The sequence below is a fragment of the Selaginella moellendorffii genome, unplaced genomic scaffold (assembly GCF_000143415.4).
Source record: "Selaginella moellendorffii unplaced genomic scaffold, v1.0 SELMOscaffold_41, whole genome shotgun sequence".
NCBI lineage: Eukaryota > Viridiplantae > Streptophyta > Lycopodiopsida > Selaginellales > Selaginellaceae > Selaginella > Selaginella moellendorffii.
Window position 1 is genome coordinate 1,519,346 of NW_003314302.1, and position 18,903 is coordinate 1,538,248.

At 49.1% G+C, this 18,903-nt stretch overlaps 6 protein-coding genes, 1 long non-coding RNA gene and 1 pseudogene across 10 annotated transcripts; 5 read left to right on the top strand and 3 right to left on the bottom strand.

Moving 5' to 3' along the window:
* Positions 1 to 1,292: 1,292 nt before the first annotated feature.
* LOC9635150 (polyadenylate-binding protein RBP47B') lies at positions 1,293 to 4,770 on the top strand. Of its 3 annotated transcripts, none has more exons than XM_024684609.1 (10): positions 1,293 to 1,594; positions 1,929 to 2,451; positions 2,748 to 2,860; positions 2,915 to 3,045; positions 3,095 to 3,194; positions 3,254 to 3,385; positions 3,441 to 3,496; positions 3,564 to 3,923; positions 3,969 to 4,037; positions 4,090 to 4,770. In XM_024684609.1, exons 1-8 carry the CDS (start codon positions 1,319 to 1,321, stop codon positions 3,655 to 3,657), a joined length of 1,425 nt encoding a protein of 474 aa, XP_024540377.1. In that variant the 5' UTR covers positions 1,293 to 1,318; the 3' UTR covers positions 3,658 to 3,923; positions 3,969 to 4,037; positions 4,090 to 4,770. The 3 variants fall into 3 exon arrangements, with proteins under 3 accessions (XP_024540377.1, XP_024540376.1, XP_024540375.1); XM_024684608.1 differs by having other exon boundaries at positions 2,751 to 2,860; positions 3,251 to 3,385; XM_024684607.1 differs by having other exon boundaries at positions 1,294 to 1,594; positions 3,251 to 3,385.
* A 796-nt stretch (positions 4,771 to 5,566) lies between these two features.
* Positions 5,567 to 9,774, top strand: LOC112349701 (pentatricopeptide repeat-containing protein At4g14050, mitochondrial-like). Its single transcript, XM_024684605.1, has 2 exons — positions 5,567 to 5,604; positions 5,666 to 9,774. The coding sequence occupies exon 2, from the start codon at positions 5,814 to 5,816 to the stop codon at positions 8,172 to 8,174; it is 2,361 nt and encodes a 786-aa protein (XP_024540373.1). The 5' UTR covers positions 5,567 to 5,604; positions 5,666 to 5,813; the 3' UTR covers positions 8,175 to 9,774.
* On the bottom strand, positions 8,181 to 8,869 carry LOC112349664 (pentatricopeptide repeat-containing protein At4g14050, mitochondrial-like). Its single transcript, XM_024684474.1, has 2 exons — positions 8,595 to 8,869; positions 8,181 to 8,505 (listed from the first exon to the last, which is right to left on the bottom strand). Exons 1-2 carry the CDS (start codon positions 8,867 to 8,869, stop codon positions 8,181 to 8,183), a joined length of 600 nt encoding a protein of 199 aa, XP_024540242.1.
* LOC112349702 lies at positions 8,962 to 9,790 on the top strand. 2 transcript variants are annotated; one of them, XM_024684612.1, is made up of 2 exons: positions 8,962 to 9,698; positions 9,759 to 9,790. In XM_024684612.1, exons 1-2 carry the CDS (start codon positions 8,973 to 8,975, stop codon positions 9,765 to 9,767), a joined length of 735 nt encoding a protein of 244 aa, XP_024540380.1. In that variant the 5' UTR covers positions 8,962 to 8,972; the 3' UTR covers positions 9,768 to 9,790. The 2 variants fall into 2 exon arrangements, with proteins under 2 accessions (XP_024540380.1, XP_024540379.1); XM_024684611.1 differs by having other exon boundaries at positions 9,744 to 9,786.
* On the bottom strand, positions 9,755 to 11,426 carry LOC9634520 (cytochrome P450 78A4). Its single transcript, XM_002979578.2, has 2 exons — positions 10,425 to 11,426; positions 9,755 to 10,362 (listed from the first exon to the last, which is right to left on the bottom strand). The coding sequence occupies exons 1-2, from the start codon at positions 11,400 to 11,402 to the stop codon at positions 9,772 to 9,774; spliced, it is 1,569 nt and encodes a 522-aa protein (XP_002979624.2). The 5' UTR covers positions 11,403 to 11,426; the 3' UTR covers positions 9,755 to 9,771.
* A 33-nt stretch (positions 11,427 to 11,459) lies between these two features.
* On the top strand, positions 11,460 to 12,018 carry LOC112349703. The gene is made up of 3 exons (XR_002993480.1): positions 11,460 to 11,552; positions 11,628 to 11,744; positions 11,792 to 12,018. It is a non-coding gene; the product is annotated as an uncharacterized LOC112349703 (long non-coding RNA).
* Positions 12,019 to 13,833, bottom strand: LOC9635151 (annotated as a pseudogene).
* A 649-nt stretch (positions 13,834 to 14,482) lies between these two features.
* LOC9635152 (protein TOC75, chloroplastic) lies at positions 14,483 to 17,009 on the top strand. Its single transcript, XM_024684606.1, has 7 exons — positions 14,483 to 15,349; positions 15,434 to 15,649; positions 15,700 to 15,807; positions 15,859 to 16,041; positions 16,091 to 16,297; positions 16,363 to 16,581; positions 16,648 to 17,009. Exons 1-7 carry the CDS (start codon positions 14,555 to 14,557, stop codon positions 16,867 to 16,869), a joined length of 1,950 nt encoding a protein of 649 aa, XP_024540374.1. The 5' UTR covers positions 14,483 to 14,554; the 3' UTR covers positions 16,870 to 17,009.
* Positions 17,010 to 18,903: the final 1,894 nt, after the last annotated feature.

Here is an 18,903-nt window from a genome sequence, read left to right on the forward strand (position 1 = left end):
ATCTCCTGCTCGCATCCGAGCTCCACGATCTTGGCGTGGATTTTCCTCCCGGATTCCAGATCGCCGCAGGTGTCCAGCGCTCCGGCAAAGGTAATCGCGTTGGGCTCGATCTTCTCCTCTTCCATCCTCTCCAGGACCTGGAGCTCGGCGGTATCGAGCGCGTTCTGGGCATAGGCCGCGACGATCGCGTTCCAGGACACGACATTCCTCTCGGGCATGGAAGCAAAGCTTGCTTTCGCGCGTTCGATTTGCCCGCTCTGGGCAAATGCCGCGAGCATCGCGTTCCATGACACCACATCATGCCGTGGCATTCGAGCGAACAAAACCCTAGAGCTCTCGCAATCGCCACTTTGCGAGAAGGCAGTGACCATCTCATTCCAGGTCACGACGTCTCTCTTGGGCGCCGTGCGAAACAAAAGATTCGCATCGGCGAGACGCCCATTCCGGGTATATGCCGCGATCAGGATGTTCCAGGAGAAGACGTTGCGATCACGGAGGTTGTCAAAGACCGATCGAGCGTCGCCAGGGCTCCCGCAGCTCCCATACATTTGGATCAGAGCATTGCCGAGGAATGTTGATTGGTCAGATCCATCGCTCGCGGCCAGCGCGTGGAGCTGCTTCCCTCGATCCAGCGACTTCGAATTCCCGCACTGGCGAAGGAGATCTGCGCAGAGATTGTGATCGATCTTTGGTGCTCTCCTCCATTTCTGGGTCTGGATCTTGCTCTTGACCATGCATTCTCCGATCAAATGAGTTTTAGTGGCTCCAATCTAAAAGCCATGGCAGCGATCCTTTGGATCTTCTCTTCTTTTTCTTGGATGGTTGCTTGGATTCTTTTAAGAACGATGGATTCTTTCGTTGGTTGCTTGGATTTCTTGTAAGAAGGATGGATTCTTTCAATCCAGAATAAGAATCAAACACTGATTTTTCGCCTGCTCTTTGAGAAGAACTGTCCAATAGATTTGATACCTCTTTGGCATGATCTTAAACGTTTTCATAAGTTGATCAATAGTTCTAGCTCTAGCGTACACAGTGAAAGTTGTTTAGTAACAGTACTGTTCTTGGTGGGCATTCCATCAATCAAAAGTTTTAGTTTCTCCAGATCCCTTGAAAGGGCATTTGCCTAATTCTTAAAGTCTGGGGAAATATGAACGTTTTTTGGCGAAGCTGTCAAATATCTGGAGTCGTAATCATCTGGAAAACATCTGGATGGCGAAAATCGCAAGGAAGAGCTGCAAATTTGTCGAAGAGTAATCGTGTCTGCGATCGACCATGGCGAGGATGGGCATGGCTTGTGAGAAAGGCAGGACGCTAGGCAATGTTGCGAGCCAAGTTGGAGTTTTCTAGCATAGACTACTTGCTTGGTTTGCTTCCTTTTTGTTGGTTATTTAGGGCATTTATTTTGGAGAGTGTTCTTCGAGTCCAGGGCGCGGCTATGGCAGCGGCCGAGGCGCAGCAGCAGCAATGGCAGCAGCAATTTGGCAGCCATCATCATCCCATGACGCTGGAGGAGGTGAGAACGCTGTGGATTGGCGATCTCCAGTACTGGATGGACGAAAATTACCTCCGCAATCTCTTCGCACACACCGGAGAGGTAAGATTTTCTTCTTTCGTCCTTCTATGAATGCTCTTCGGGTTCTTGCTTTCGAGTAAGCTGATCTTCTTTTCTACTTCAAAAATTTGCTGTATGAGAGTTTTCTTCTATGAATTTGAATCCTGGAAATGCTAGTGAGCTGATCTTCTTTCTTGCTTCAAGAATTTGCTGTGAGTTTTGTATGTTCGTTTCTATGGATTCGTGAATCCTGTAAGTGCTAGTGAGCTGATCTGCTTTAAAAATTTGCTGTGAGTTTTTTATGCTCGTCCTAGAGTTTTTTCTTTCTATGAATTCGTGAATCCTGAAAGTTCTAGTGAGCTGATCTTCTCTACAGGTTTTATCAGCTAAAGTTATCCGCAACAAGCAAACTGGTTATCCCGAAGGATACGGATTCATCGAGTTCAACTCTCACCCGGCTGCCGAGCGAGTTCTTCTGGCTTACAACGGAACACAGATGCCACAAACCGAGCAAGCTTTTCGCTTGAACTGGGCCTCGTTTGGCATGGGCGAGAAACGCATGGATGGAGGTCCCGAGCTCTCCATCTTTGTGGGTGACCTGGCACCCGATGTTACGGACTACATGCTCCACGAAACCTTCCGGACCCGGTTTCCATCAGTGAGAGGAGCAAAGGTGGTCATTGATGCAGTCACAGGCCGCTCCAAAGGATACGGCTTCGTGAGATTTGCCGACGAGAACGAGCGAGCTCGTGCCATGTCCGAGATGAATGGAGTTTACTGCTCGAGTCGGCCGATGCGTATAAGTGCCGCGACTCCCAAGAAAGCTATGGCTGCTGGTCTCACTACTGTTACTGCTGCTACGATTGTCCCGCAGCCAACGATCGCATCACCGTTCAAAGGTAACAGCTTCATGGTAAACTACGCATGCTCTTTCCAGTTTTCTCTTTCTTTTTCTTTTCTGGTTTTGACTGATGTATCTTGCTCACGAACCTTAGCTTAGTCTGTTCTAGGTGCGTCAGTGGTGGCTTTTTCAATTTCGGTGTTTCATCGGACACGGCTCTTCCATGATCAGTGGTTTTAAGGTGGTAGTGTGTCGATTTGTTCCTTCATTTTTCATATTTATATCTGGTTTCATCATCACTGGATTCTGGATTCTTTGATTGTATGTTGTTCTAAATCTTATTTTGCCTCGCAGCAGCGACTACCACGACTACGTATCAAACAATGCCTTACAGTATTACTCCGCCTCCTTCGTTATCCATTCAATCCCAAGTCCTACCTCCAGATAGCGATCCCACAAACACAACGGTGAGTTTATTTACTTTTCAGTTTTCTGGACCAACTTTCTGGTGCATTCGGCAGATCTTCGTTGGTGGCCTTGATCTCAATATCACTGAAGAGGAAGTGAAGCAAACGTTTTCTCATATTGGAGAGCTCGTGTCTGTCAAGATACCTCCTGGTAAAGGCTGTGCGTTTGTTCAATACGCTCAGAGGTAACAAGCTCACCTTTGTTCTAGCATCTGATCCTCTTCTTTCACGTAGAAACTCTGCTGAAGATGCATTACAGCGGCTTCATGGTACTGTAATCGGTCAGCAAGCGATACGACTCTCATGGGGACGAAGCCCAACATCCACTAAGCAGGTATAAGTTTTTCTTGAGCTTCGATCATAGTCTAAGTCTCTATATATTATAAGCAGCAGGCTCCAACGTCACCTTGGAGAGACGCAGCACAAACACAATGGAATTCCTACTATGGCTACCAAGGATACGAAGGATACGCTTACACTCCTGGACAAGAGGGCTACAGCGCCTATTACACACCATATCACCAGGTAGTTCGTGTTCTTCGCTTGAGCTTCATGTAACTTTGCAGCGATTTCTTCTCAGATCGATGGCCAGTATGACGAGATTTTCGATCCACTTGCTCCTCCAGACATTGACAGGTTTGAGAAATTCTTTCTTGATGGAGAAATGGTGCTTAAATCCTTCGTTTTTTGGATGGTGTTACAGGTTAAACGCTGCTTATATGTCCATGAGAGAGAGCGCATTGCTTGGTCGGCATCTCTGGCTAAGAACGTCCGACCAAGTCCAAACATTAGCTTAGAAAGAACCACGCAAACAAAATTTTGTGTAGTAGATCATGTGTAAAGGTATTCTAGTTTGTGAATGAATGACAAAACCCTAAAGCACAGCAATGTGATGCGTGGATTCGCCGGCGGCATTGCGCGGACGATCTCCAGGAGCAGCAGCGCGTTTTGGATCGAGCGCCAGGTCTTCAGCAGCATCGCAGCTGGATTCCCCGGCGGCATTGCGCGGCCGATGTGAGTCAAGACGTCTAGGAGCAGGATCGAGCATTTTGATCGAGAGATCGTACGTGATCCGTTACGTTTGTTTCTTATTTCATGCGATTTTCAGGGAAGAGCGAGGATTGGATCAAGACAATGACGGATTTTTGGAGGGATCAATCGCAGTGGAGCGTGAATCGTGAGTCTTTCTTCGATATTCTTCCGAAATATCCAGTGGAAATCGTGTCCAGGCGTGGAAAACACGATCATCGATCGCTCCTGGCGGGATTGATGGCTTGAAGGACCTCGAGCGTGGTAAGAGTTAATTTGGCAGCGATTACTTGTTCTCGCGTCTCTAGCAACAGGGATGCTCTCCAAGCGCGAGAACGTTCGTCGCGTGACGGCCCGCGTCTCCGCTGGGAACGATCGATTCAAGAGCCTGGAGAGAGGGATGGCACTACACTCTCAAGTTCTGGAGGCCGGGTATGACTCAAACGTGTTCGTGTCCACGGCGGTGGTGGACACGCATGCCAAGTGTGGGAGGCTGGGCGACGCTCGGAGGGCCTTTGACAGGATGGCTTTCCACGACACAGTGTCGTGGAATGCCGGTATGTGGAGCACGGGAAGAACGAGGAGGCTGTGGGGAGGTGTTCGAACAGATGGTGGCGGAAGGGTGTACACCGAACGAGACTACTCTTCTAGCTGCTCTCGAGGCATGCTCGGATCTGGCCGAGCGCGAGGAAGGAAAGAAGGTTGAAGGGAAAGTGCTGAAGGTGGGCTGTTTGGCTAGAGGTGCTGCCATCCACAGGGAAGCGGCAAGAGTTCGTTCTTCACAAACTGAGATACCTGGAAACTGAAGCTGTCAAGTTGTGTGACAAGACATCCGTGGCAAACACGCTGATTAATACCTACGCGAAATGTGGAAGGCTGGACGATGCTTGCAGAGTGTATGAGAAGATGGAGCTTCGTGACATTGTGTCCTGGACAGTGATGATTTTGAGGCAAGCAAAGGTGAGTCTGCTCTGGATTTCTTTTTCGAAATGCGTGCTGATACGTCGTGCAAACCAGATGCGCGAGTTTTAGCTGCTGCTTTCGTCGCCTGTGGCATTATAGTGAGGCCAGACATTGGACGTCAGATTCAGGGAGAGAGATACACGCTTGGGCTTGAGAACGATGGGACCGTAACACCATGCCTGGTGGACTTCTATGGAAAGTGTGGGGACATGACTGCGGCCCAGTACTTCCTTGATACCACGGCAATGACAAGAGAAATCGGTGCGTGGAATGCGTTGATAATGGGATATAGCCACCAGGGGAATGCAGTTCACGCAGTAGCAGTATTTCGAAGGCTGGCGGACGAAGGCTTATGTGCGACTGAGGCTACTCTGGTCTCGCTTCTCACGGCATTCAGTCATACTGGTCTTGTTGAAAAGGGGAAGAAGTGCTTTGAAGCGCTGCAAGACGCAAGCATGGCGTTGCTCCAAGTCTTCGGCACTACACCGGCATGATCGATCTGCTGGGAAGAGCCAACCATCTAGACGAAGCCGTGAAGGTGCTGGAAAGCATGCCTTCTCAAAGCGGACGCGGTAGCTTGGATGACCGTTTTGGGTGCCTGCGCAAAGTGGGAGAATGGTCAGGTGGGAAAATTCGCATTTGAGCCTTTTTCCGGGCTGGACAGAGACCGGGAAGTTTAAGTAGGGTTCCAAAGTGGCAACGAATGGCAGCGTCTTCATTCGCTTCTCTTCATCATGCTCTGGGCGAAAGATGTAAGCTACTTTTCTGTGGTTTTGACGCAGCCGCTTGATCCCGTTTCTTGTTTCGTTTCAGCCAAAGTTTCAGCGACGTTGGATCCTTGCTGAGAGCACTGAAGGAATGCACTAGAACAGGAGATATTGAAGCTGGGAGACAGCATCATGAAGATGCTGCAAAACGTGGATTCAGTTCAAACATTTTCGTGGCAACCACCTTGGTAGATATGTATGCCAAATGCGGGAGCATGCCGGATGCTCAGAAAGTCTTCGACCTCATGCCCGTCCGCGATGCTGTACCTTGGAACGCATTGATTCTCGGATACTTCGAGAACGGGGATAGTGCGCTGGCTCTGCGAAGCTTTTCGGCCATGCAACGCAGCTCGAATGCCGCCCCGAACGCTAGAACTTTCACAGCTGCTCTGATGGCCTGCACCAAGCTCGCTGCAAGCGACGTGAGAAGCCGGGTCGATGGCAAACTCGTAAGCCTCAAGTATCTGGAAACAGGAAAGATTATACACTCTCAGGCCGTAGCAGTAGGGGTGGACTCACAACTTTACTTGGCAAGCACGCTGGTGGATATGTACGCCAAGTGTGGTAGCATGGACGACTCGCGGAAAGTTTTCGAAAGGATGCCGGTTCACAACGTCGTTTCCTGGACTTCACTGGTTCTCGGCTACGCAGAGAATGACGAGCCCGGCGTGGCTTTGGGACTCTTCTTTCGGATGCTCTCCTTGGGATATGAACCAGATGCTCGAGCCTTCGTGGCTGCATTGACGGCTTGTGCGAGTCTGGCAGAGAAAGAGCAAGGCATGGAAACGGATGGCAGGCTTTTGAAACTTGAAAGTCTCCAAAGAGGGATGGAGCTGCATTCTCTGGCTGTGAAGCTCAGCTGTTGGGAAAACATCTTCGTAGCAAGCACGCTGGTGTCAGTCTACGCCAACTGCGGGAGCCTGGCGGATGCTCGCATGGTTTTTGACCGTGTGCCTCGTCACGATGCGGTTCTAAGGACTGCAATGGTTCTCGGGTATGTAGAGAATGACGAAAACAAGCTTGCTATTGACCTGTTCTCGTGCATGCAGACAGGCAAACGGTCGTCGAATCCCGGGCTCTTCACGGCTGCACTTACGGCCTGTGCAAATCTGGCAACAGCTGAAGCTGGGAAACAAGTCTCCGAGAGGCCTGTAAAACTCAGCTGCTTGGAAAGTGTGATGTCTATCCACTCACAATCTGCAACAAGTGGATACGACTCGGAAATCTTCTTGGCAAACACACTGATCGATACTTACTCGAAGTGTGGGAGCATGGTGGATGCCCGTCGCGTTTTTGACAGCATGGTACGTTATGACATTGTGTCCTGGACGGCGCTCATACTTGGTTATGCAGACAATGGCGAGGAGTTCCTGGCATTGGAAAACTTTTCGTGCTTAAGTTCTTCCGGCTGCTTTCCAGATGCTCGGGCGTTTGTTGCTGTTCTCGGGGCATGTGGAAGTGTTGTAGCATTGGAAACAGGGAGGAGGATCCAGGCGGATATCTACAGGCGAGGACTAGAAAGTTACGACGCTGTTGCGAATGCTTTGGTGGATTTTTATGGTAAGTGTGGCTCCCTATTGCTTGCGGAGCATCTGTTTGACACCACAGCAAGTTCTGACAAGGATTGCGTGCAGTGGAATGCTTTGCTGGTTGGATATGGCTACCAAGGAAATGCAGGCCGAGTGTTCGATTTGTTTGAGATAATGCAACGTGAAGGCGTGCCAGCAAATGGAATCACTTTTCTTTCCCTCTTAAACGCATGCAGTCACGCTGGTTTAGTAGACAAGGCCAAGTCTATCTTCGAGGAGATGCTGCCAAGATACGGCGTAAGTCCAAATTCTCAGCACTATACGTGCCTGATTGATCTTCTGGGACGATCTAACCATCTAGATTGTGCAGTGGAGACTTTGAAGATAATGCCATTTGAAGCAGATGCTGTTACGTGGACGGCTATTCTTGCTGCGAGCAAGAAGTGGAAGAATATTCAGCTCGGAAGGCTGGCTTTTGAAACGCTGCTGACATTCGATGCAAGTGATGGTGCTGCTTATGCACTGATGGGAAATCTTTACGGGAGTTTAGGAAGGTGGGAGGATAAAAAGGGGGTTCTAGCCAGAATGAGAGAATCAGGAGCTTGGAAAGAAGCAGGACAGAGTTGGTGGAATGACAGGGATGGTAAAGTTCACAGGTTCATGGCTCACGAGAGCTCACATCCGCAAATTAAAGAGATCAACGCAAAGCTGAAGAAGCTGCTAGGAGAGATGAAGGAACACGGTTATGTTACTGACGCCGGGAGTGCTGCACACAAGTTCTCGACCGATGAAAAGATGGAGAGCTCACTGTGTGGACACAGCGAGAGGCTCGCTATCGGCTGTGCTTTGATCAATTCGCCCCCAGGCAGTCCTATCCGGATCGGCAAAAACTTAAGAGTCTGTGACGACTGTCACAATGCCACTGCAATTATCTCAAGGATCGAGAAGAGGACGATCATTTGTAGAGACGGGGGGCGTTTCCACACGTTCGAGGATGGCAAGTGTTCCTGCGGTAACTTTTGGTGATTCCAACTAGTTTTCAGCAGAAAAGGACACCGTTATAGATGTTCGATATGAGGACGTATGCAGCAGCATTTTCACCATCCAACTTGAGAAGGATTGGAAAGCGAGCTCGCCAACGGCTACGTTCTTCCATTTCCAACAGGCACTCAGGACCGTCATCCAAGTTGCTTGGTCGGCTCGCTCAGGGATCTTTCCGAGAAGCTCAATAACTTCATCTAAGCGGTCTGCACGACCAAGAAGATCGATCATGCAGCTGTAATGCTGTGCCTCCACAGGTGCTCCAAATTCGTTCATCTGGAAGAACATCTTTCCTTTGTTGACGAGGCCGGCGTGACTGCAAGCTGAGAGTACGATTCTTCCCAGCCTAAAAGTCGACTAATCTGCCGCTGGCTACCAATGCAGCAACGAGCATCTGGCGTGAACCTTCTGCGTCTAATGAGCTCAAGACCTTTTTGGTATTTGCCGCTATCGACGTATCCAAGCAGCAACCCAGTCCAGGAAGCCGCATTTGGAGGCTCGATGGTATCGAGAACTTTTCGAGATTCGTCCAGGCTTCCACACCTAGCATACATGTCCACCAGACTGTTGGCTACGAAGGCCTCAGTGTGGCATCCGCTCGCAGAAAGCTGCGACATAAGTCCGAGCATTGGCGGAACCCATCCTCGAAAACAGCTGCAATGCGAGCTCCGCTTCTTCATTCTCTACGTAGCCGAGGATTAAAGAGTTCCAGAGAACAACGTCGTGAAAAGCCATGCTGTGGAAGATACGCGAGCATTGAGCAGGTTTCCGCAGTTTGTGAACATGTCAAGTACTCCAGTGGCCACGTACATGCTGCGGATGAGTCCCTGCTTGCCTGCTCTAGCGTGGAGCGGCATTCCTCTCTCCAGGGACTTAAGTTTGACGCGCTCACACTTTGGGCCGATTCTTGGCGAGCCAAGCTGGAGCAAGCCAACGAAAGCGGGAGCATCCGGACAAGGAGCAAGAGCAGTCCAGGAGAGGAGATTATGGCTCTGTCCGATACTGGAACGCAGCCACTGCTCTGTGCCTGCAATTGGATTCGGGTTCCTATATCAAGGAGCAACTTCAAACTTGAAGAGGACGAAGTTTGCGGGGCCAGGCCATCAGCGCGGCGACGAAAGTTCGGGAGTCAGGAGACTGTTGCATCGACCAGAAGAGATCGACAGCGACATGGCTGTCACCATTCTGGACATATCCAACAAGCAGGGAGTTCCAAGAGACGATATCTTTGAAGTGGATGCTGTCAAAAACACTGCGAGCTTGGGACATGCTACCGCACTTGGCATACATGCTCATTATGCTGCTGAGACCACTTTCGACGGCATGCAACTGGAGCTTACTGCCAGTTGCTATGTCTCTGGAGCTGCCGCACGCCAGCAAGCCGCTTTGCTCCCGCGTTTTGCATCCGATCGCAGAGTATCCTCGGCAACAAGGGTCCTGCGAGACGTACTTTGTGCAAAAGAAAAAATCCAAGACGTTCCCATCAGAAAACTAGGCGACTGCTTTCAGGTAAACTACCTGTCTTCAGTATTATTCACTGAAAAAAATTTAAAGTACAAACTGCTATAGGAACTTTAAACTGCTAGAGGACCTTTACCAACAAAGGTGTAGCCATCTCACTCGAGAGTTTGAGAACTTCGGTGAGATCCACGGGATGGAGGGAGTCTGCCTGGAACTGGAACTCTTGCACCAGTCGAGCAGTCCAGAGGAGAACAGTCGCAAGGCCGAGAGCTCGTCCGGGACACACTCGCCGACCAGCTCCGAATGGAGCGAGACGTAAGTCGGTTCCTTTCACGTCGATGTCTTGCTCAAGGAATCTCTCCGGGTTGAATTTCTCAGGCTCGGACCAGACGGATGGATCGTGAGTGATGGACCACATGTTTACCATGGCCGTGGTGCCTGCAGGGATGTGGTGCCCGGCCAAGCTTACGTCGTGAATTGCCAGTCTTGCCCAAGAGAGCAGGGGACCCGGAGGATGCATTCTAAGAGCCTCCTTCACCACAGCTTGGAGGTACACCATTTTGTTGAGGTCGGATTCGGCAACTCTAGATTTTCCAGCCAAGCTAATGATCTCATCTCTCAACTTGCTCTGGATTTCAGGATGGAGGACGAGCTCTGCGACAATCCACTCGGTGAGAAGGGCAACGGTGTCAGTGCCTCGGAAAATCATCTCCTGCGAAGCATTCAACATGTAAGCTGTGGAAACAAGAAACAAGAATAATGTCGGTTGCTTACCCAGAGAACTGCGATCATGTCGGCGTCTTCGAGCTTGTCCTCACCATCCAGCGAGAGCAGCACATCCACAAAGTCAGGCTCGGCAGCTTTGGTAACCTGTTGGCGATGCTCGTCAATGATCTTCTGCACAAAGCTCGTCACTCGGGGAACCAGCACAGCACAGCGTTGGAGGATGTTTTGCGGATCGACTGCCTTTAGAGCTGGCAAGTGATCGGCCCAGTTGAACGCACCGAGCAGCTCGAATCCTTCCCTCACCATCTCAGAGAGCCGAGCAGCATCCTCAGAGCCATCCTCGAACCTCCTGCCGAACACCGTCTGCATGATGTTGTTAAGCGAAGCTCGCTGGAGAAAGTCCCGGACTCGGACAAGGCCGTGGTTTTCCGCTGCAAAGGTACTCATCGCTTTGATCATCCTGCTCGTCTCCTCCTGACGAGATGGCTCGTGAGCAGCAATCTGGCGCGGAGAGAAGAGATAGTTGGAGGCGATCCTTCGCAAGTTACGCCAGTACTCTCCATAGGGAGCAAAGCCGATTGCTCGTCCAAAAAGGAGCTGCTGAGCCGACTGCTTGAGAGGCCTGTCCGCGAACTCGGAGCTGTTGAGCAGCTCTCGTGCCACTTCCGGCTTGCTGGTGATGATCATCCTCGTGTTACCCAGGCTGAAGGCCATGAGCTCCTTCGCATGGTACTTCTCGGCAAGCTTGGCCAACTTTCGGTGAGCTTGGCCTCCCATCTCCGTGAGGACTCCAAGCACTGGCCATCCTCGGGGCCCCGGGATCGTCTGCTTCTTCCTCAGCGTCCTCCCCCATGCATTGCCACCGGGAACAAGCCAAGAAGCCAGGATCGCCGAGACGGCAGCTACAACCAGCATGGCCAGAGCAGCAGCGACAACTCTCCATGCATGATCGTTGGCGTCGGCAGACAAATGCCGGGAACAAAAAGGCAGAGTGAGGATCCACCAATCAAATCCAGAAGACTCCATGATCGCGATTGCGTTGAGGAGGACAGCCAGAGAAGAGCACGAGATGCTGCTCTTCGTTCGAGAGATGGTTCGTTTTATAGTGGCAAGGAAGGAGTTATCCGGAAGTGCATGCTTGGAAATTATTGGCGTAGGAGCAGCATGCTCGAATTGGTAAGTGCCAATTTCTAGTTCTGCTCTTCCATTTGGATTTTTCTCAAAAGTTTAACCTGTCACTACCTTTTGCAGACTTCCACCCGGTGAGTGGGAAGGAATGTCCAAGATCTGTGGCACCCGCGCACATTGCTGCAGCAGTCTCTGTAGCGACTGGAGGGAGTTTCATTTTACATAGGCTGTGATCCAAAGGTACATCAAAGTTTGCTATTGTAGTTATTGTCTATATAATATTGTAGATTTGTGCAACGTATATGAGCGAAGCTCTTCCTCCAGCAATCTAGTCCCTCATTGTTCGGCAGTGGAACCTCTATTCCAGGCCTCTGTCGGATTGGTGCCGTTAATTCGGTGACATGACGTTCATTCTCAAGCTGTTACACCGGTCACCTCCATTAAGTAACAAATTGCTCTCTGTTGCACAAAGAATTCTACTCAGTAGCACTGTCGTTTTATTTAAGAGCTTCAAACTAACGCGCTACAGCAACTTTGCTGTGCAGACAAGTGGTGCAGCCATTTCGCTGGACAGCTTGAGAACCTCAGTGAGATCCACGGGATGGGCTGGGTCGGTCTGGAACTCGAACTCTTGCACCAGTCGAGCAGTCCAGAGGAGAACAGTCGCAAGGCCGAGAGCTCGTCCGGGACACACTCGCCGACCAGCTCCGAATGGAGCGAGACGTAAGTCGGTTCCTTTCACGTCGATGTCTTGCTCAAGGAATCTCTCCGGGTTGAATTTCTCAGGCTCGGACCAGATGGAAGGATCGTGAGTGATGGACCACATGTTTACCATGGCCGTGGTGCCTGCAGGGACGTGGTGACCGGCCAAGGTTACGTCGTGGATCGCCAACCGAGCCCAAGAGAGCAAGGGACCCGGTGGATGCATCCTAAGAGTCTCCTTCACGACAGCTTGGAGGTACACCATCTTGCTGAGGTCAGACTCAGCAACTTCAGACTTTCCAGCCACGCTAGTGATCTCATCGTGCAACTTGCTTTGGATTTCAGGATGGATGACGAGCTCCGCGAGAATCCATTCGGTGAGGAGAGCAACGGTGTCAGTGCCTCGGAAAATCATCTCCTGTGAAATCACAGCATGGAAAACATCATGGAAGTCGTAAAACATTTTCGTTTTTACCCAGAGAACAGCGATCATGTCGGCGTCGTCAAGCTTGTCCTCGCCATCCAAAGAGAGCAGCACATCAACAAAGTCGGGCTCTGCGGTCTTGACCTCCTGCTGGCGGTGATCATCAATAATCTTCTGAACAAAGCTCGTCACTCGAGGGACCAACACAGCACAGCGCTGGAGGATGTTCTGGGGATCGACTGCCTTGAGAGCTGGCAAGTGATCAGCCCAGTTGAACGCACCAAGCAGCTCGAAGCCTTCTCTCACCATCTCAGCGAGCTCAGCAGCGTCCTCAGAGCCATCCTCGAACCTCCTGCCAAACACAGTCTGCATGATATTGTTGAGCGAAGCTCGCTGGAGAAAGTCCCGGACTCGGACAAGGCCGTGATTATCCGCTGCAAAGGTACTCATCGCTTTGATCATCCTGCTCGTCTCCTCCTGACGAGATGGCTCGTGAGCAGCAATCTGGCGTGGAGAGAACAGATAGTTGGAGGCAATCCTTCGCAAGTTACGCCAGTAATCTCCATAGGGAGCAAAGCCGATTGCTCGTCCAAAAAGGAGCTGCTGAGCCGACTGCTTGAGGGGCCTGTCCGCGAACTCGGAGCTGTTGAGCAGCTCTCGTGCCACTTCCGGCTTGCTGGTGATGATCATCCTCGTGTTACCCAGACTGAAGGCCATGAGCTCCTTTGCATGGTACTTCTCAGCAAGCTTGGCCAACTTTCGGTGGGCTTGGCTTCCCATCTCCGTCAGGACTCCAAGCACTGGCCATCCTCGGGGTCCCGGGATCGTCTGCTTCTTCCTCAGCGTCCTCCCCCATGCATTGCCACCGGGAACAAGCCAAGGAGCCAGGATCGCCGAGACGACGGCGACAACCAGCATGGCCAGAGCAGCAGCGATAAGTCGCCATGCATGATCGTTGGCTTCACCAGGCAAATGCCGGGAGAAGAAAGGCAGAAGAGTGAGGATCCACCAATCGAATCCAGAAGACGACCCCATGATGATCGAGTCGAGAATGCTTTGGGGAGGCAAGCCAGGGAGAAAAAGAGAGCCTGAGACACTGAGCTTGCTCCGGAGATGGTTCCGGTTTTATAGCGACGAGCAACGAGATTATCCAGAGCTGCATGCCTGGAAAAACTGTTGGCTGAGAACAAGAATCCCGGAAATGGTAAGTCTCTAAGGTAACAGAGCTTCTACTTTTGCTCTTGTGTGGTGAGCTTCTACATTTGCTTGTGTCGTGGATTTCACTGCGGTTGTTGTTCTAATACTTTTCCTCTCTTGCTTTGCTTCAGGCTTTATTCCAGGGAACTTACACAGTGATGATCATCAAAAGCGGAGCAACGTCGTATTGTTCGTGCCAGTCCGGTGAAAAGCGTTTCACAGCCGAGGAGATCCGTAATGAACGCTCATATGCTTTCGTAAGCTGATCATATGTGTCGTCCTTGCTTGCTTTGCTAGGCGGCACAATGCAATCTAAGCGATGAATCTTTGCCGGGAGAAGGTTTTGTCTTGTTTTTCTGGAGATCTTCTCGTGTCTCATCGAATCGTCGTCCAACTAGCTTACAGGGAGAACAGTTTTTTCTGTCTCAACCTCCAAAAAATTATATAGAAGAGAGCTCTAACAACAGTTATTTGGAAAGAGAACTGTAAAGGATATTTTGCGGTGAGCGTGGATCGAATACGCGACCTTTAGATCTTCAGTCTAACGCTCTCCCAACTGAGCTATCCCCGCTTTTGTGATTCCTACTAATTGTATTTTATGCTTAGAGGGTTTTATTTACAAGGGCAAAATGAATTTTAGGGTTTATGAGAAGTTCTCGACGTGGCAGGAATTCCCCGAAATATTTCTACATGTCGATTGATCGGTCGCGGAATCTAGGGTTCTAAGATGAGCTGCTGCTCGATCCAGGCGCTTGGAACAGCAGCACCAGCAGCAGCCAGGTTTGATCTCCATTCTCATCGTGCTCGCCTGGAGCTCGCATTTCACACTCCATTCGATTTGCCGCCGGTAGCTCCTGTCCGGACATGCTCGCTAGGATTCTTCAAGAAGATCACATCGCTCGCCGGCGCTCCTGGAAATCCTTCCAAGCCGCGAGGGGAGTCGGGAAATCCGATAGAGTCCACTCCATTCACTGGCGCGGGCGGCGGCAGTGGCGGTAATCGGGGTAACAGCGGCAATGATTCTGGGTTCCAGGAACACGATGGATGGGATTTCTCGCTCCCTTCTGGGAGAGTTAGTTCTTCCATGGTGGAAGAAACACAGGAAGAGGAATCATCGTCCTCGGTCCCGGCAAGGATTAGAGCGTTCTACTGCGTAAATGTCGGTCCTGTTAGCGATGATCATGGGTGGAGAGCTTTCGCTAGGGAGGATGAACTGTGGGGGCCTTGTTTGCTTCCTTGCTTCGTCCAGGCTGATATCACGAGCCAGCTAGTGCGCCGGGGATGCTATGGTGATAGGAACACTTTGGTTTGGATCAAGGAAGAGGTGGAGAACTGGTATCGTCGACAGGGGTTTGGATTGGCCAAAGTGAGAGGCTTCACTGGATCCTCAACTGGAGTGTTATGCTGCAGGGTCAGCGAAGGAACCATCACTGACACTAGAGTTTCCTTCAAGGATGTGGAGGGTAATGCGATCCAGGGTCTAACTTCGAGAGAAACTATCTTTCGAGAGCTTCCACGAACTGTAAGTTCTTTCTCTCTTTTTGTTTTTCTTCTTGCGCTGGTTATTCATTCGTAGCTCGCTTCTTTTTTTTCTTTCTGTTGTTAGGTGATGGAAGGGATGCCTTACAACAGTAATGCGATCAAGCAAGCACTGCAAAGCTTGCGGCAGCTCCAACTTTTTGAAAAAGTAAACGTGGATGTCAGGAGGAATGATCTGGATGGAGTTTCGCTTCGATTCTTCATCCAAGAAAAACCGCAGGATGCGTGCGACTTCCAAACGGGATTGAGCTTCTTTTCTTCCGATTCTGGAAAACCGATCCTGGTATTGTTTTTGAATCTCTCTTTTTTTGTGCTTGTCTAATTGGATGGCAGGCTTCGATTCGACCAGCTGGAACTCTGTCCGTAGAGCACCGAAACATTGCCGGGAAGAACAGAACTCTGCATGGATCTATCAACTCAAACGATCTTTTGCGTCCTCAAGTAAGGTCGCAATTTATTTCCGCAGGAGCCAACATCTAGCTGTGACAACAGGATGACTCTCAATTTAAGTTGGAGTATGCTCACCCGTATGTTGACGGCCCGAAAGACAAGATTTTTCGAGTCGGCTGTTACAATTCGAGGAAGCTGACGGCGGTTCTCTCGCATCCCACGAGTCGAGAGCAGACGCCTGTGGTTTGGGTGGACCATGCTGGGTTCAAAACAAGCATCACAGAGGTAAATCCATTGCGGAAACATGGTGCTTTTCTCACTATTTCCCTTGCAGAAACTTTCCAAAGGGAGCAAGCTAGTTTACGGGTTCGTGGTAGAAGAAGTGTCAACACGGGACGTTCTTGGACCGGTGCAAACGCCTGACGATCGAGACTTGTTATCAGATGGTATCGACCGCGTCCCGTTTCTCAATGTCAAGATCACTCGAGACAACACCCGTCTCGTGCATGGTGCGCGAGTCGGGGCAATTGATACATTCCAGGCAAGGCGTTTATCATTTTAATATTTTGCCTCGCTCAAAGTTTCATGCTGCTCTCACTCTCACAGGTTGATCAAGGTGTCGGCCTTGGCAGCAAGACGACGTCGTTTTTCAACAAGCACCTCCTCTCGACGACGAGATTCTTGCCGCTGCCTTCCACTACTCCCGACTCCTTTCCGCTGGTGATTCTCCGAGCACGCTATGGTGGCATGTTGGGGATGGCTCCAAGCTATCTAGCTTTTGCAAATCCTCGCGCTTCAAACGCAAGCTGCTGGAGCTTTTTCGAGGTAATACCACCATTTCTTTCGTTCCTTCGCAGTAAAACTTCGTATGCTTTTGCTCGTCTCAAGCAGCTAATGGCCGAAGCGCGCGTTCCAATCCGGAGGCAGCACTACGCTTACAGTTATGTCGAGTCCTTCGCAGCTCTCGATCGAGGAGTAAGGTTTTGGAGGAACGAAGACACTGGGATCCTTTTGGGGCTGGGTGTAAAGGTGGGTGAGATTCGCGCGGAGTACGTGTTTGATTCGTCCACGAGGACGGGGTCTCTAAACGTCCAAATGGGAGACCGGGTTTGATATTCTCAGAATGCGCCACCCGCGATTCTTCCAATCCTCTTTTGTGTACGTTCAAAACGAGAAAATTAGTTGAGAGGATCTCAATTTGGCACTCATTATTGCTATATAACAATATCAATTGTGCTTTAATTTCTTGCAAAGTTCTCAATGCTCAAGATTATTTTTCTGCTTGCTTTTCTTCTTCTCTTGACAATCACCTGCCAGGGGTTTGGCCCAGGCCGCCATGGTTTTAGGCTCGACATACAGAGAAAGCGCTACTTTCATTCGTATCAACTTGCAGCACTATCGGCTGTGACTTACGCTACTCTCAGCCAATTTTGATCCAGAGATATGTGGTTTAGCTAGCTAGCGTTTACCTGTTTGTCCACATATTTGTGCAGGATACCCGGGATTTCCCTCAAAGGTACTTACTTCGATGACTGAAATTTTTACAAGTTTTGCTTGCTACTTTCATAAACTTTTCTTATAACTTTGTAGGATTTAGCTCGACAGTTTAAGGCAGGTGTGGTAACACTTGAACACCGTTACTATGGCTACAGTTTTCCATCAAAAGACTTCAAATATTTGACCGTAGAGCAATCCTTGGCTGATCATGCTGCATTTATTGAATACTACCAGGTACGTGATTTACAAAACGTTGCAAACTACCTAGAAACTGGTTGGTTCTTCTTTAGACATTTATAAATAAAAAATGCAATAAGCATGCAAACAAGTGGATTGTTATTGGGGGTTCATATTCTGGTGCTCTAAGTGCTTGGTTCAGGCTTAAATATCCTCACTTGGTTGTTGGTAGCTGGGCTAGTTCTGCAGTTGTGGATGCTATACTCGATTATAAAGCCTTTGATAAGCAGGTCTGTTTGTTTCTCTATTGACTAATTTGCTCAAATGAGATTTGATAATCCAGATAGGAATTTCTGCCGGCCTTGAATGCGCTCAAGCTTTGCGGAAAATCACTGACCTTGTTGAAATTGGCCTAAGAGAAAATGCCACTAACTTGAAATCCTTGTTTAGTGCACAAGAGGTACTTATTGATTACTAAGCAATTGCATTATTTTATTTTACAAAACAGTTGGAAGATGACGACTTTAGTTCTTTTATTGCTGATGGTGCATCTTTTTCGGTATGAGAATTGTTTTTTTCTTTTGTTTATGCTAACATATTTTATCTTAACTAGATATTATATGGACAGTCTGATATCCGTTGCTCCAATCTTCTAGATGCCAAGAATGACAATTTGAAACTGGTAGTGAGTCAAATCCGTTCATTTTCCTAGATATTAATCTTTTGTGGAGAAATGAGATTTGCAAATTTACGATAGATATTTATGATGTAAAAATTCTAAAAGAGAAGGCTTTAAAGATGGACATTAGTGAGGTAGCCATCGACGTAGACAAGGTCATTATTGAAAGAATAGATAAAGTGCGACCAAGAAGGAGCCTGCCTACAGAGAATGTCAAAGTTGCGAACTAGCAAATGAAGCATACCATTTTTCAAAAAGCGCTCAAATTTCAGATCTTTGAGCTTGGGCGGTAATATGCTGGATCATATCTAAGTTGGAATTATCAAATTTGAACACAGCTTGGTTTATTCCAAACTTATTGTGATGTTGGAGGGATCCATTCTAAACGCTTAAATATCCAGTAAGTTTATCTTTTTCTTGTTGATATCTTGTTCAATCAATTGAAATAACAAAACATAGTGTTAACATTAATTATGAAAACTGTTTATAAATGTTCAATAATTTATGTATTTCCAATTCCAGGAAGGAGGACATACACATTTGTAATTGTGATTGCATGGAAGATTTGCATAACAACCCGATGTTCCTGGTCCACAATATGCACCACAAACACATAATAATTTGGTGCACATCCCTGCAAGACAATCCATACCACTGTTACAATCAGAATTAGTGTTACAACTTTTTCCACATCCAGGCAATTGCTTAGCATGAATACAGATATGGTTAGTATTAATAATGGATGAAAGGAAAACTAGAAGAAAAAACACTCTCATTCTAGCAATCTCATGTTT